General features: G+C 34.3%; 1 protein-coding gene across 4 annotated transcripts in view; it reads left to right on the top strand.

Annotated features, from left to right (window-relative positions):
- CFAP44 (cilia and flagella associated protein 44) overlaps positions 1-16,438 on the top strand; it is a 112,168-nt gene that overhangs the window by 67,771 nt on the left and 27,959 nt on the right. For all 4 annotated transcript variants that reach the window (XM_039842998.1, XM_039842997.1, XM_039842995.1 and 1 more), the window contains 3 exons: positions 1,620-1,816; positions 8,643-8,814; positions 16,088-16,265. In XM_039842998.1, the coding sequence (XP_039698932.1) occupies positions 1,620-1,816; positions 8,643-8,814; positions 16,088-16,265 (547 nt within the window). The remainder of the gene's footprint in view (positions 1-1,619; positions 1,817-8,642; positions 8,815-16,087; positions 16,266-16,438) is intronic.

The following is a 16,438-nucleotide window of genomic DNA, read 5'->3' as shown; positions in this document are numbered from 1 at the left end:
TGTGGTTTCTGTGCTCTGCTGGAGCAGGCAGTCTTTTGTGAGGCTAAAATCTCCAGTTCTCAGGATCTGACACACTTGCAACCATCACCTTGTGTCTCTCCACCTTGTGCTAGAGCAGGGAACAAGTGCCCAAGCTGTAGGACCCAATTTGCCAATCATCCTCTTCTTTAGGTATAATTTCTTCCTTTCCATTCTCCTTGCCCTCAAATACTTATTTCCTTAACTCTCTGCTTTCTCACTTTAGTCCAGGCCCCTGCTCACTCTGTAGCTTCATGTCTTCAAAAAAAATAAGAAAGGAAATAATAAGTAGCTAGCTATCTGACTGAAATGGGGGAGAGGATAAAGTACCCCTGAATAACACTGAGTATTACCAGTGTTTTAATCTTCACCAGTCTAATAGGCCAAATATGGTAAATCTTGGTTGAATAATTTGCATTCTTTTGATTATTGGTGAGGTTCAGCATTTCTTTTCATATGTTTATAGTTCATTTTTCTTTATTCTTAGAATTGCCTGTTTAGATTCTTTGTTCATTTTTCTTTGAGTCTTGTTTATTTTCCCCCTTATTTTTAGTTTTAGTCTCTATTTCTATAAGTATTTGCCTTTTGTTATATACAGTAAATGCTTTCTCCTACTCTGCCATTTGCCTTAAACTTTGTTAATATTTTTCTAACCATGCAGAAGTTTTAAATTTTGATGTGATCAAAACCACCCAAATTTTCCCTCATGTTATCTGGGTCTCATGGAAAGGCATAAATTTAAAGAGTTAAAAAAACTTCCATGAACAAGAAGATAAAGGGAATAAGTCTTATAGAGATGAGAAAGTTGCTATGCTATGAGAGAAAAGAGAAATTTAAAAATAAATAGCAAGCCATTTTAAAAGGAGAAATGAGTTAAAAGACTTGAGTTAGATAAATAGAAAGAAAGAAAAACAAGCTAGGAATAATTGCTATGTATATACATAAGTTAAATTCTAAAATTAAAGATGGAATAATTATGAACCACTGTCAAAAATAGCAGCAATTTAATTGGTGAAAGACTTCTAAAAGATAAATTTCCGTGGGCTATATGAGAAAGGTGAACTAGAGCATAGCATGAATTCCTGAGCTTAATGTTTTTTATACAGGCAAATAGGGTTATATGAAATATCGGAGATATATGAGATATATGATAGATACCCACCTCCCTATTATCTATATAATGTATATGGAATACGAGATATGTATGTATAATATATGAGATAATAGATAGAGAGGTAGATTACATTTTCTGGGAGTTTGATATGATTCATTTGCTGTTAAACTGCAGTATGCCTAAAATATTTTCATTTTTCTACATATTAGCAAAGCAGTGGTATTATGTTAATTAATGAGTTGTTTAGTATTTTTATTAGAAAGAAAATTTTATTTACTCTTTAACCAAGTCCTATCCAATTCCATCACATTCTTGTTGGTATATGTATGGTTAAATTTTGAATCCAGTGTGACATAATGATATTATTTATAAGTGTAATATATTATGATCTTATTTATTACTTAATAATCATGTAGAATGATTAAAATGGTGTAATTAAATGATTAAAATGGTGACTATTGCAAATATTTGCCTTTTTTTTTTCCAGATTTCGCGATTCATTGCAAAGTGATGCTATTGTTGTTCATGCCATACAAAGTGATCACAAGATAGCCTCCTACAGGCTTATGAAGCCCTCTAAGTACTTCAGAGCCAAACAGGCAAGTCAGTCAGAGAGAAGACCAAGCAAAATGGAAAGGTTTGATAAAGAGGGAGTGGGAAAACAGGAGAGCCAGAAAGATAAAGGTAACCTAAATGACAAGAAGTCTTTTATATTCTCATTTATTAAGATTTTAAAGCTGAATTGTCTTTTTGTGGGCAGAATATTTGAAACTTTTTTTGTGGCTTAAGTTCAATTTCTTGTCTCCCATGCTTTATTTCTTTAGAGTAAATAATCAAGAGAGATAGTAATGTCTGGTATGGCTGAGAATGAGAGGCCGAGTTTCTCCAGCAAATGCTCTATAGCAGCTTTCCTATTTGATGCAGGCTGCTAAAGAAAACCCACCTTAGTCATGTGACTGAGAGGATAAGAGTAACTGACTCCCCACCTCAGAGCACTGGTGCTGGGAAGAGGAGCCCCTACAACATCTGGCTGTGAAAATCAGAGGAGATTCCCTCCGTCCTCCAGATGAGATGGAAGGCTGCTGAAAACCCAGGCATCCTCTTAAAGGGCCAGCACACAGACATATTCCTTTGCAGGCACTCATTTTCCAGCAGAGGGATAACAGATTGGGGGATGCCAGAGACATACAGAGAGTGACTGAGTTATGTGGCTTCAAGAGGGCTGGAGGGACAGCCACCATTTTCCCTGTGTTAAGCCCTACCTCCATGTGGGTGGGTGCCATCTTTCCTGTGTTGAGCCCTCCCCTCTTATGGCTAAGTCTGTATTGGCCTGATGAATATCACTTTTTCTACCCTGGTGATTCCCAGGACCCTGCCCCACCAAACTTATGCACTGCCAGAGGCTCTTTCGGTGGCAGGCAGCCAGCCTTGGGCTATGCTGCAGTCTTTTGTGGTCAGCTCTTTGGGGAACAAGGGCCTCAGGAAGGCAGCAGCTAGCCTGTATGTGCTCTGTGCCTTTTGCTGAGTGGCCCCCGCCTCAGCCCTGGCATCAAATCTGAATCTGCATTAACCTGGTAGACACCACTTGCCCTGTCCTGGTGACTCCCTGAGACCCTGTCTTGCTCAACTCACATACTGCCTGAGTCTCTTTCAGTGGCTGAGCTGGCAAGTGGTGGCAGGCCTCAAGTTGCCCTGGGCCTTTTGCTCAGCTGCCCCAGGCATGATATTAGTGGTAGCCAGCATCAGTTCACAGTGTGGCTTCTCCCACATGCCTCCATGTCCAGCACAGGCAGCTACCAACTGTGGATCACTTTGTAGCTCCTACCATGTAGCCTTGGGCCAGTCACAGGCAGCCTTGGCCTGCACTAGAACCCTTCCCAAGAGGCCCCAGAACCTACACACCCAGCCAGCTTCAGATCACAACAGAACACCACCTGATTAGCCCCATAAGCAGTATACCCAAAGGGTGGTCTTGGCAGGCGCCAGAGCCTGCTGGGACAAATCTAGTTCTGTGGGTCAGTCCCCCAGCAGCAGCTTGTACACTATGGACATTGCCAGTCCTCACAGTCAATCAGCCTGGGGTCAATCCCACCTACTGACATGCCAACAGTAATCAATGCTCAGCTACAACAGAAAGGCACACACACCTCACATAAGGGATACTCCTGGAGCACCCATTTCAGGTGATCAGGGAGAACGAAGACTGTGCTGCTGAGTCCCATAGGGCACCTACTTCATAAGGCCGCCCTGCCAAGACTGGGAGATGTAGCAGATCTACCTAATATATAGAAACAAAGAGAGGCAGCCAGAATGAAGAGATGAAGAAACATGTCCCAAATGAAAGGATGAGAGAAAATTCAGAAAAAGAACTAAGTGAAATGAAGGCAAGCAGAGTTCTACCAGATACGGAGTTCAAAACACTGGTTTTAAAGATGCTTAAGGAACTTAGTGAGAATTTCAACAAAGAGATAGCAGGCACAAAAACACATAGAAATCATAAAAAGAACCAGTCAGAAGTGAAGACTATAATAACTGAAATGAAGAATACACTAGGAGGAATCAACAACATATTAGATGTAGCAGAGGCTCAAATAAGTGATTTAGAAGATGAGGTAGCAGAAAACAACCAATCAGAAAAAAAAGGAGAATAGATTAAGGCAGAGGTCCCCAATCCCTGGGCTGCAGACTGGTACCAGTCTGTGCCCTGTTAGGAAGTGGGCCACATAGCAGAAGGTGAGTGGCAGGCTGTATTTGCAGCTGCTCCCTAGCGCTAGCATCGCCACCTCAGCTCCACCTCAGATCATCAGACATTAGATTCTCGTAGTAACACCTGTCCCTGGTGCCAAAAAAGGTTGGGGATCTCTGGGTTAAGAGACCTCTAGGACAACATCAAGCATATCAACATTTGCATTGTAGGGGTACCAGAAAGAGAAGAGAAAGAGCAAGGGACTGAGAACCTATTTCAAGAAATAATGACTGAAAACTTTCCTAAACTAGCAAAGAAAATAGACATACAAATTCAGGAAGCACAAAGAGTCCCAAAGGAGATAAACCCAAAGAGGCCCACTCCAAGATGTCCTAATTAAAATGGCAAAGATCAAAGACAATATTAAAAGCCGCAAGAGAAAGACAATTAGTTACTTACAAAAGAATTACCATAAGACTGTCAGCTAATTTCAAAGCAGAAACTTTGCAGGCCAGAAGGGATTGGCATGAAATGTTTAAAGTGATAAAAAGCAAGGAGCTACAACGAAGATTACTCGGCCCAGCAAAGGTATCATTTAAAATTGAAGGAGAGATAAAGAGCTTCCAAGAAAACAAAACAAACAAACAAAAAAAAATAAAGGAGTTTATCACCAACAAACCAGTATCACAAGATATGTTAAAGGGACTTCTTTAAGAGAAAGAAGGGGGAAAACCCATAAATATGAATAATAAAATGGCAATAACTATGTAACCTATCAGTAACCACTTTAAATGAAAATGTATGAAATGCTATAATCAAAAGGCATAGGGTAGCTAAATGGATAAGAAAACGAGACCCATACATATGCTGTCTGCAAGAGACCCACTTCTGATTGAAAGACACACATAGACTGAAAGTAAAGGGACCAAAAAAGATATTTCATACAAATGGAAATTTAAAAAAGCTGGGCTAGCAATACTTATATCAGACAAAGTAGACAAGGATATTTTATAACAATAAAGGGATCGAGCCAATAAGAGGCTATAACCCTAGTAAACATTTATGCACCCAACATAGGAGCACCAAAATATATAAAACAAATACTGACAAACATAAAGGGAGAGAACAAAAGTAATATAGTCACAGAAGGGGACTTTAACACCCCATTGACATCAATGGATAGATCTTTCAGACAATATCAATAAGGAAACAGCCTTAAATGACCTATTAGACAAAATGTATTTAATTGATAATTTTAGAGTATTTCACCCCAAAGCAGCAGAATATACATTGTTTTCAAGTGCATATGGAACACTTTCCAAGGTAGACCACATGTTAGGCCACAAAACAAGACTCAATAAATTTAAGAAGATTGAAATCATATGAAGCAACCTCTATAACCACAGTGGTATGAAACTAGAAATCATTTACAAGAAAAAACAAAAATACAAATAAATGGAGGCTAAAAAACATGCTACCAAGCAATAAATGGGTTAACAATGAGGTCAAGGAAGAAATCAAAAGATACCTTGAGGCAAATGAAAATGTAAACATAAGAACCTCCAAAATCTATGAGACACAGCCAAAGCAGTTGTAAAAGGGAAATTCATAGCAATACAAGCCTACCTCAAGAAACAAGAAATATCTCAAACAATCTAACCTTATATCTAAAAGAACTAGAAAAAGAAAAGGAAAGCCCAAAGTGAGTAGAAGGAAGGTAATAATAAAGATCACAGCAGAAGTAGAGTCTAAAAAAACAAAACAAACAAATAAAAAGTAATAAAAGAGATCAATGGTTCTTTGAAAAGAGAAAGTTGAAAAACCTTTAACCAGACTCCTCAAGAACAAAAGAGAGGACCCAAATCAGAAATGAAGAAGTGTTAACTGACACCACAGAAACACAAAGGATTATAAGTAAATACTATGAATAATTACATGCAAATGAATTGAACAGCCTGGAAGAAATGGATAAATTTCTAGAACCACACAAACTGCCAAGACTAAATCAAGAAGAAACAGAAAATCTGAACAGACCAGTTACTACTAGTGAAATAAAATCAGTAATCAAAAAATTTCCCACAAATGAAAGCCCTGTACTGGAGGACTTCATGGATGAATTTTACCAAATATTCAAAGAAGAATCAACACCTATTCTCAAACTTTTTAAAAAAAATTCAAGAGGAGGGAAGGCTCCCAAGCTCATTTTACAAGGTCGCCATTACCCTGATTTCAAAATCAGGCAAAAATATTGCAAAAAAAGAAAATTATAGGCCAGTATTTCTGATGAACATAGATGCAAAAATCCTCTACAAACATTAGCAAATTGAATTTAACAATATATTAAAAGATCATCCATTATGATCAAGAGAGGTTTAGTCCCAGGATGCAATGTTGGCTCAATATCTGCAAAAGAGTGTGATATACCACATAAACAAAATGAAGGGTAAAAATCATGTGATCATATCAATAGATGCAGAAAAAACATTTGACAAAATCCAGTATCCATTTATAATAAAAACACTCAGACACTTTCCTATGTGGGAATAGAGGGAACATACCTTAACATAGTAAAAGCCACAACTGACATCATATTCAATGAGGAAAAGCTAAAAATGTTTTCCTTAAGATCAGGAACAAGATAAGGATGTCCACTTTTACCACTTTTATTCAACATAGTGTTGGAAGTCCTACCCACATCAATCAGAAAATAAGGAGAAATAAAAGTCATCTAAATTGGAAAATAAGAAGTGAAACTGTCATTTGCAGATGACATGATACTATGTATAGAGAACCCTAAAGATTCTACCAAAAAACTATTAGAACTGATAAATGAATTCAATAAAGTAGCAGGATACAAAATTAATATTCAGAAATCAGTTGCATTTTTATACACTGATAATGAACTATCAGAAAGAGAAATTAAGGAAACAATCCCATTTACAATTGCATTAAAAAATAAAATACTTAGGGATAATATTAACCAAAGAGTTAAAAGACTTGTACTTGGCAAATTATGATACGGAATAAAGAAATCGAAAAAGATACAAATAAATGGAAGCATATACTGAGCTCATGGATAAGAAGAATTAACATAGTTAAAATGTCCATACTATGCAAAATAATCTATAAAATCAGTGCAATCCCTATCAAAATACCAATGGTATTTTTCAAAGAACTAGAACAAATAATTCCAAAAAATATATGAAACCACAAAAAATTTCTAATAGCCATATCAGTCATGAGAAAAAGGAACAAAGTTGGAGTTTTCACAGTACCTGATATCAAACTATACTACAAGTCTTTAATAATCAAAACATCATGGCACTGGCATAAAAACAGACACATAGGTCAACAGAATAGAACACAGAGCCCAGAAATAAACCCACATCTATTTGGTCAATTAATCTATGACAAAGGAGGCAAGAACATACAATGGAGTAAAGACAGTCTCTTCAAAAAATGGTGTTGGGAAAACTGGACTGATACATGCAGAAAAATGAAACTAGACCACCTTCTTACACCTTGTATGAAAATAAATACAAAATGAATGAAAGACTTAAACACTCAATCTCATAAAACTCATAGAAGAAAACATAGCAGTAAATTCTCTGGCATTGCTCTTAGTAATATATTTTTTTCTGATGTATCTCCTTGGGCAAGGGAAACAAAATAAAAAAAAAAACTAAACCAACAAAACAAGAAGACAAAATGAGAGAAGATATTTGCCAATGATACATCCAATAAGGGGTTAATATCCAAAATTTATGAAGAATTCATACGACTCAAGACCAAAAAACAAACAATCTAATTAAATGGGCCATGGACTTGAATAGACTTTTCTCCAAAGAAGACATACAGATAGCCAATAGACATATGAAAAGACGTTCATCACTAATCATCAGAGAAACGCAAATTAAAACCACAATGAGATATCACCTCACACCTGTCAGAATGGCTATCATCGATAAATGAACAAACAGAATTGTTGATGATGTGGAGAAAAGGGAACTCTCATGCACTGATAGTGAGATTGCAAATTGGTGCGGCCACTATGGAAAAGAGTATGGAGGTTCCTCAAAAAATTAAAACTAGAGCTTCATTATGACCCAGCGATTCCACCTCTAGGTACTTATCCAAAGAAATTCAAAACACTAATTCAAAAAGATATATGCACCCCTCTGTTCACTGCAGTGTTATTTACAATAGCCAAGATATGGAAGCAACCTAAGTGCCCATCAATAGATAATTGGATAAAGAAGTGGTACATATATATAATGGAATATTACTCAGCCATAAAAAATGAAATCTTAGCATTTGCAACAATATGGATGGACCTAGAGGGTATTATGCTAAGTAAAATAAGTCAGACAAATACCATATATGTCTCTTATTAGTGGAATTGAAAGAACAAAATAAACAAGCAAAATAACAGAAGCAGACTCATAGATACAGAGAATAAAATGATGATTGCAGATGGGAGAGGGGCTGGGGGCTGGGTGAAAAAGATGAAAGGATTAAGAAGTACAAATTGGTAGTTACAAAACAGTCACAGGTATGCAAAGTATAGCATAGGGAATGCAGTCAATAACATTGTAATAACTATATATAGTGCCAGGTAGTTACTAGGCTAATCAGGGGAATCACTTTGTAATTATATAAATGCCTAACCACTGCTGTACATTTGAAATTAATGTAAAATAATATTGAACGTCAACTGCAGTTGAAAAATTAAAAAATTAAAAATTTGAAAGGTTAAAAACAATATTTGAGAATTTCATTTTGATGTTTCAAAAAGATTGAAAAAAATGTTGACTCTCTGTACAGGTGGGACTGTTGGTATGCCAGAAGAAATTATAGAAAAAGGGAAGGAATTTCGGCCTAAAACCCTAAGTCAGATTATGGTGGAAAATCAAATTGAGAAAACGAGGAAACTTATATTAAAAGCTGAAAGGGCCCAATTTAAGATTCAGCAGCGAAAAAAAGAATGGGAGGAACTGTAAGTATTTTTTACTTAAACTCTTTCATTTTAATATGAATCTAAAAAAATCTTTAACAGTGTTAATAAATATAAAATTTTTTATTTAAATAAAGAAACGAAAGAAATAGAAATAGAGATGGAAATATTGAAGTCTGATCAACTGGATCTTTCAGAGTGATGATACATTGGTGTAACTTCTATGATCCTCAGATTTTCAGGTCCAGAAATTCCAATTTACTAATATACTCAGAGTGATTTTTGAGGATTAAGACAATTTTTTTTTATCCCAATATCAAGAAATTATTCTCCTGTATGTTCTTCTAACATCTTATAGTTTGAGCTTTCACCTGTAGGTCTCTAACCATATGAAGTTGACAAAAAAACCTAATATGAAGTATTATTTTTATTTAACAAACACATCTCTCTCTCTCTCTTTTTTTTTTTTTTTTTGCCATGTATATATCTTTGGTGAAATGTCTCTTCATGTCTTTTGTCTATGTTCAAATAAGATTGCTATTGAGTTTTGAGAGTTTCGAGAGTTTTTAAAATATATTCTACATACCAGCTACGTGTCAGAAATATTATTTTTAAATATTTTCTCCCAGTCTGTAGCTTGTCTTTTTATTCCCTTAAAAAGATCCTTTGCAGAGCAAAAGTTTTTAATTTTGTTGAAGTCAATTTATCAATTTGTCCTTATATAAATCTGAGTTTTGGTGTCAAGTCTAAGACCTATGCTTAGCCCTAGGTCTCAAACATTTTCTTCTATTTTTTTCCTAAAGTCTTACAGTTTTACACTTTAAATTTAAATCTGCAATTCTTTTATGTTCATTTTACAATAAGGTGTGAGATTTATGTTTATATTTATGTTTATTATTTTGCTTATAGATGTCCAATTGCTCTAATCGCCATTTGTTGAAAAGTCCCTATTTCCTGCATTGAATTGCTTCTGCACTTTTGTCAATAATGATCTGGGTATATTTGTGTGGGTATTTCCAGTTTTATTTTCTGAACCAATGGTTTATGTGTCTGTGTCTTTGTCATTATACACTGTCTGGATTACTTTAGCTATGTAGTAGGTCTTGAAATTGGGTAGATTTATTTCTCTCATTTTATTCTTTTTCAAAATTGTTTTTCTATTCTAGTTACTTTGTTTTTCCGTATAAATTTTAGAATAATCTTGTTTATATTTCCAAAAAAATTTGCTGAACCTATTATAGGAATTATGTTAAACCAGTGTATGAGTTTGGGGAGAACTGACATATTTATTATGTTGAGTCTTCCAATCCATGGGGCATGAATTACTTCACTTACTTAGATCTTTGTTTATTTCATCTGTTTTGCTGTTTTCAGAGTATAAGTACTATACATATTTTGTTAAATTTTCACATAAATATTTCACTTTTTTCTCAGTTGTAAATGGTATCATGTTTTTAATTTTGGTGTCTGTGTGTTTGTGTTCATTGCTGGTATGGAAATACAACCGATTTTTGTACTTATATGGTATACTGTGACCTTGCTGAATTGTCATATTAGTTCTGAGAGTTTTTTTTTTTTTGTAGGTTCCTTGGGATTTTTTTTTGTGTAGACAGTCATGTCATCTGTAAATAGGGATGGTTTTATTTCTTCTTATTTGATCTGTTTGCCTGTTATTTCCTTTTCTTTTCCTATTGCATTGGCTAAGATTTCCAGTGCTACATTGAAATAGAATAAAGAGAGCTGGCATCCACACCTTGTTCCTAATCTTAGGGGGAAAGCACTCAGTATTTGAAGAGTATAACTTTTCATCCATTTACTTCAACCTACTTATATTGCTATATTTGAAGTCAATGTCTTATTGACAGCATGTAGTTGGGTTGTTTTTTAATCCATTCTGTCAATCGTAGTTCTTCGATTGGTATATTTAGGCCATTTATGCTTAATGTAATTATTGATATTTAAGGCTTATATCTGCTATTTTATATTTTATTCTCTCTGCTTTTTTTTTTTTTTTTTTTTTACGGCTGCCTATGGTTTGCTTGCATATTTTAAAGTTCAATATAATTAATCTATAGTGTTTTTGAATGTATCACTTTGTATAGCTTTTTAGTGTTTGCTCTTAGGTATTACATTATGTATATACAACTTATCACAGTATACTGGTGTTAATATTTTATCAGCTTAAATAACGTGTGGAAACTTTACCCGCTTTTATGCCCTTTTGCCTCACCCAGAATTTTGTTGGGCTTTTGTTGTCTAAACCTATTAGTGTTTCTGAGTTGCTGTTTTCTTCCTTAACTTGAGATACAGTATTATATTAGTCTTAGGTGTACAGCATAGTGATTCAACATCTGTATACTTTACAAAGTGATTACCATGACAAATTTAGTAACCATCCATCTTTGTACAGTTATTACAGTATTATTGACTATATTGCCAATGCTGTACATTACATCTCTGTAACTTATTTATTTTATAACTGGAAATTTGTACCTCTTAATTCTCTTCACTTCTTTTTTTCTTGCCCAACCCCTCCCATGACCCCTTCTTTAGTTGCTGTTTTCTTTAGCTTCAGGTCTGGATATATGAGGCTAAAAGAAAACCCAGACTGCTTACCATCATATCTTTCTTTGAGTCCCCAGGCTTTCTGTGGTTTCCCTCCTCTTTTCCACATTTAAGAATCTTATGATTGTTTTATATATAATGTCTAGGATTTGTATTTGTACTTACCAAATAGGAAAATGTCAGTTTACTCCATCATCCTGGAAGTGGAAGTTCTCTCAATTGATTTTTAAATTTGATTTTGTTAAGCCCACTTATTAAGTCTAGTAGTTTTTTTTTCAGATTCTTTATAGTGTTTACTGAATATGATCATGCTGTATGTGAATAAAGACAAGTTCTTCCTTTCCAATCTCTTTGTCTTTTCTTTTTCTTGATTTATCGTACTGTCTCGGATATGCACTACAATGTCAAATAAAAATGGTGAGAGTGAATATCCTTGTCTTATTCCCAAGTAAGGAGAAAGCATTCAGTCTTTTATTATCAAATGTGATACCAGACTTTAGAAGCAGTTTATCAGGTTGATTAAATTTCCTTTTATTCTTAGTTTGTTGAAAGATTTTTAAATTTATTTTTTATCAAGGTTGTGTGCTGAATTTTATCAAATGATTTCTATATATATATTGAGGTGATCATTTAAAATTTTTATTCTTTAGTATTGCGGGTCACAGTGATTGATTTCAAATGTTAAATCATCATTCCTAGGATAAATTTCACTTTTGATCATTGCATATTATCCTTTTAAAAATATTACTGGAATTTTCTTGTAGAGCTCTTGTTTGGTTTTGGTATCCGGGTAATACTGGTTTCATAAAATGAATTTGGAAATGTTTCATTCTTTTTTTTTTTTTTTTGGAAGAAAGGGAAATGTTATTAATATTTTAAAGATTTTGTAGAATTCATGAGTGAAGCCATCTGGTCCTGGACTTTTGCTTGTTGGAAGGCTTGTGATTACTGATTTAATCTCCTTACGAGTAACTGGTTTGTTCAAATTTTCTATTTTTTCATGTTTTAGTCTTGGTAGATTGTATGTTTCTAAGAACTTATACATTTCTACTAGGTTGTCCAATTTGTTGATGTATAATTGTTTAGAGTGGTCTCATATCCTTTATATTTCTGCAGTCAGTTATAATGTCTCCTTTTGGATTTCTGATTTTGTTTGAGTTCTCTTTCTCGGTGAGTCTAGCTAAAGCTTTGTCAATTTTGGTTATCTTTTCAAAAAAAAAAAACAGCTCTTAGTTTCATTGATTTTTTTCCCCATTTAAAAAAAACTGTATGAACTGTATGAGGTATAATTGACATACAACATTATATTAGTTTAAATTGTACAATATAATGATTTGATATTTGTATATATTGTAAATGATAACCAAGATAAGTCTAGTTAATGTCCATCACCATAGTTATAAGAGCTTTTTCTTGTGATGAGAACTTTTCAGATATATTCTCTTAGCAATTTACGAATATGCAATACAACATTATTACAGTCATCATGCTATACATTACAGCCCCGTGACTTAGTTTTTACATTAGTGGTTTGTACCTTTTGACTCCCTTTATCCATTTCACCCACCCTCCACCCCCTACTCCTGGCAACCAACAATCTGTTCTCTGTATCTATGAGCTTTTTCTTTTTTTCTTAATAGTCCACATGTAAATGCAATCATATGGAATTTGTCTTTCTTTCTCTGACTTGTTTCACTTAGTATACTGTGCTCAAGGTCCATTCATGTTGCTGCAAATGGCAAGATTACATTCTTTTTATCTCTGAATAATATTTTGGGGTGTGTGTGTGTGTGTGTATACCACACATTTATCCATTCATCCATTGATGGACATTTAGGTTGTTTCCATATCTTGGGTATTGTAAATAAAGCTGCAGTGGACATGGGGGTGCATATATCTTTTTGAGTTAGTGTTTTTACTTTTTTGGGATAAATACCCAGGAGTAGGTGGCTAGACCATATGGTAGTTCTATTTTTAATTTTTTGGGGAACCACCATACTGTTTTCCATAGCGGCTGCACCAATTTACATTTTCATCAAGAATGCACAAGAGTTCCCTTTTCCCCACATCCTTGCTGACATTTATCTCTTGTCTTTTTGGTAATAGCCATTCTAACAGGTGTGAGGTGAAATTTCATTGTGGTTTTAATTTGCATTTTTCAGATGATTAGTGCTGTTGAACTCCTTTTCATATACCTGTTGGCCATCTGTATGTCTTCATTGGAAAAATGTCTATTAAGATCTTCCTCTGTCCATTTTTTTACTCAGATTTTTTTTTTTTGCTATTAAGTTATATGACTTTCATCTTTTGGATATTAACCCCTTATTAGATATATGATTTTAAAATATTTTCTGCCATTCAGTAGGTTACTTTTTCATTTTGCTTATTCTTTTCTGTATGAAGGCTTTTTAGTTAGATGTAGTCCCACTTGTTTATTTTTGCTTATCTTGCATATGCTTTTGGTGTTAAATCAAAAAAATCATCACCAAGACCAATGTCAAGAAGCTTACCTTGGGTGTTTTCTATAGTAGTTTTATGGTTTCAGGTTTTACATTCAAGTCTTTAATTGATTTAGAGTTGATTTTTGTACACCTTTTATTGAAGAGACTGTTTTTTTTACATTTTATATTCATAACATCTTTGGATTTATATAAATTAATTGTCCATATATGTGTAGGTTTATTTCTGGACTGCTCCACTGATCTATGTGTTTCTTCTTATGCCAATATCATACTGCTTTGATTACTATAACTTTGTAATTAATTTGAAATCAGGAAGCATGATGCCTTTAGCTTTATTCTTCTTTATCAAGATTGCTTTGGCTATATAGGGTCTTTTTTGGCTCCACACAATTTTTAGGATTGTTTTTTCTATTTCTGTGGTAAATGTCATGGGAATTTTGAGAGGGATTGCATTCCATCTGTAAATGGCTTTGGGTAGTATGCACATTTTAGCATTGTTAATTCTTCCAGTGCCTGAGCACAGACTATCTTTCCATTTATTTATGTCTTCTTCAGTTTTCTTGTCTTCAATTTCAGTGTCTTAAAAGTTTTTAGTATGGGGTTTTTACTTCCTTAAGTTAAATTTATTCCTAGGTATTTTATTCTTTTTGATTTATTTATAAATAGGATTATTTTTCTTAATTTCTCTTTCCGATAGTTTGTTATTATTTATAAGAACACAACTGATTTTCGTATATAGATTATGTATCCACCTTTACTGAGTTTGTTTATTAATTCTAACAGTATATTAGTCTTTAAGATTTTCTATATATAATATGTCATCTGCAAATAATGACAATTTTACTTCTTTTTTTCCAATATGGATGTCTTTTATTCCTTTTTCTTTCCTGACCTCTCTGGCTAGGACTTCCATTGTGTTGAATAGAAGTGGGGAGATTGAGCATCCTTGTCTTGTTCCTGATCTTGGAATGCTGCCTATCAATATTTGAACGTAGTTGTTTCATATATTTTTGTTGTTTCCTAGTTACTTCTAGCATGAGGATAATTATGGGCCTTCTTTCTCTAACATGGCCAGAAGTATATGCTCTTGCTCTCTCTCTTTCTCTTTCTTTTCTGTTATTTTAAAAAATATTAATCCTTCCTTTTAGTGTCATTTTACAAATTTAGTATTGTCAATTAATGCATTAGATACCATGCATTTCCTCTGCTATAGTATATGTTTGTTTTCTTAAAGGGCTGACTGCAAGATGTGTATACATATTCATGTTGATTGACAGAGTTCACTTTAAAGAATTAGGTAGATTTGGGTCTCCCAATGAAGATCCCTACAGTGGGATGCCAGACTACACCCCAGATGCCTTAGTACTTCTCAAGCTGATAGGTCGGTATCTGTAAAGATAGTTCTGTAGAGATTAGTTTTTCAGTTTTAGTCTAGATATAAAGTTTGCTACTACTTTCTATGTGTGGAAATGGGAAAGTTGGAAGAGCCCAACTGGTTCAGGCATTCCTTTTAAACCTTTTAATTTATTTTGCCAAGTAATGTCTAGCATTCCATTCCCTGTTCCATACTTGCCCCACTCTGTGCTTGGAGCCTTCTAGGAACTCTACCAAGAAGACCATCTTTATCTTTTTATAGACTTCTTCTGGGATTATTCTGGGCTACAGTTTCCTCTGGTTTGGTTTATCCATTAATATAATTTTATCTTCTATTTTCTAGAAGTGTATCACTATCACTGACTTACTCATGGCTTTCTATTTCATTCTCAGCTTTTCTAATGACTTATTACCTTTAGTACCTCTACACTATCATTTCCCTGGAATTTGGGGAGAAAGGGAAAGGCAAACACATATGTTCATGCTATCATTTTAATTAGATAATACTTTGGGAAATGTTATGACAAATTTTGTGACAAACACTTATGCTATAAATAATGCAATTAACTTTCTAGTGAATAAAAACCCCCACCCCATCCCCAAAGCTTAATTTCTATTGTGGGAATAAATAACAATGTTAATGTAAGTTGCTTTGAAATGAACCAAAGCCAAGGAATGATTCAGATTATTTCAGTACTGTCTGGTGAATGTATTTATTTATTTACTTATTATTTTTCTTGGTATTCTTTAAAAATAGTCAACTTTAAAAAATGCTTGGACCTAGACAAAAGTAACATTATAGACTAAGAATTACACTTTTGTTTCATAATTACATTTGATTACATACCTATAGGAAAGTAGACAAATTAGAGTTTATTGTTATATTTGGGCTGGGTTATCTATTTTTCTCATAGGTACAAGAGTAAACCTGCTGATGACTATGAAGATCCCAAAGATGTTCAAGCCATCAAAGAGGCTCAGATGTATATGGGAGACTTCAACCTGAAGACAGCCCCTGACTATAAGATACCTGAGCACATGAGAATAAATGCTGCCAAGAAGGAAGAGGAACTGGGGCACCTAGACTCTATGGTACTTACTCACAGCTTGTAAGACAATGAGAGGCACCTCAATTTTTAATTGAATTCTGCTAAAACCACTCATTTGCTATCTGGTCCAGTAGAACAGCAGTCCCTAACCTTTTTGGCACCAGGGACTGGTGCTCTTATGAGAATCTAATGCCTGATGATATGAAGTGGAGCTGA

Source organism: Pteropus medius, unplaced genomic scaffold (genome assembly GCF_902729225.1).
Source record: "Pteropus medius unplaced genomic scaffold, Ma_sr-lr_union100, whole genome shotgun sequence".
Classification (NCBI taxonomy): domain Eukaryota; kingdom Metazoa; phylum Chordata; class Mammalia; order Chiroptera; family Pteropodidae; genus Pteropus; species Pteropus medius.
The sequence above is the reverse complement of the archived record's forward strand: the minus strand, read 5'-3'. Positions and strand labels throughout refer to the sequence as shown.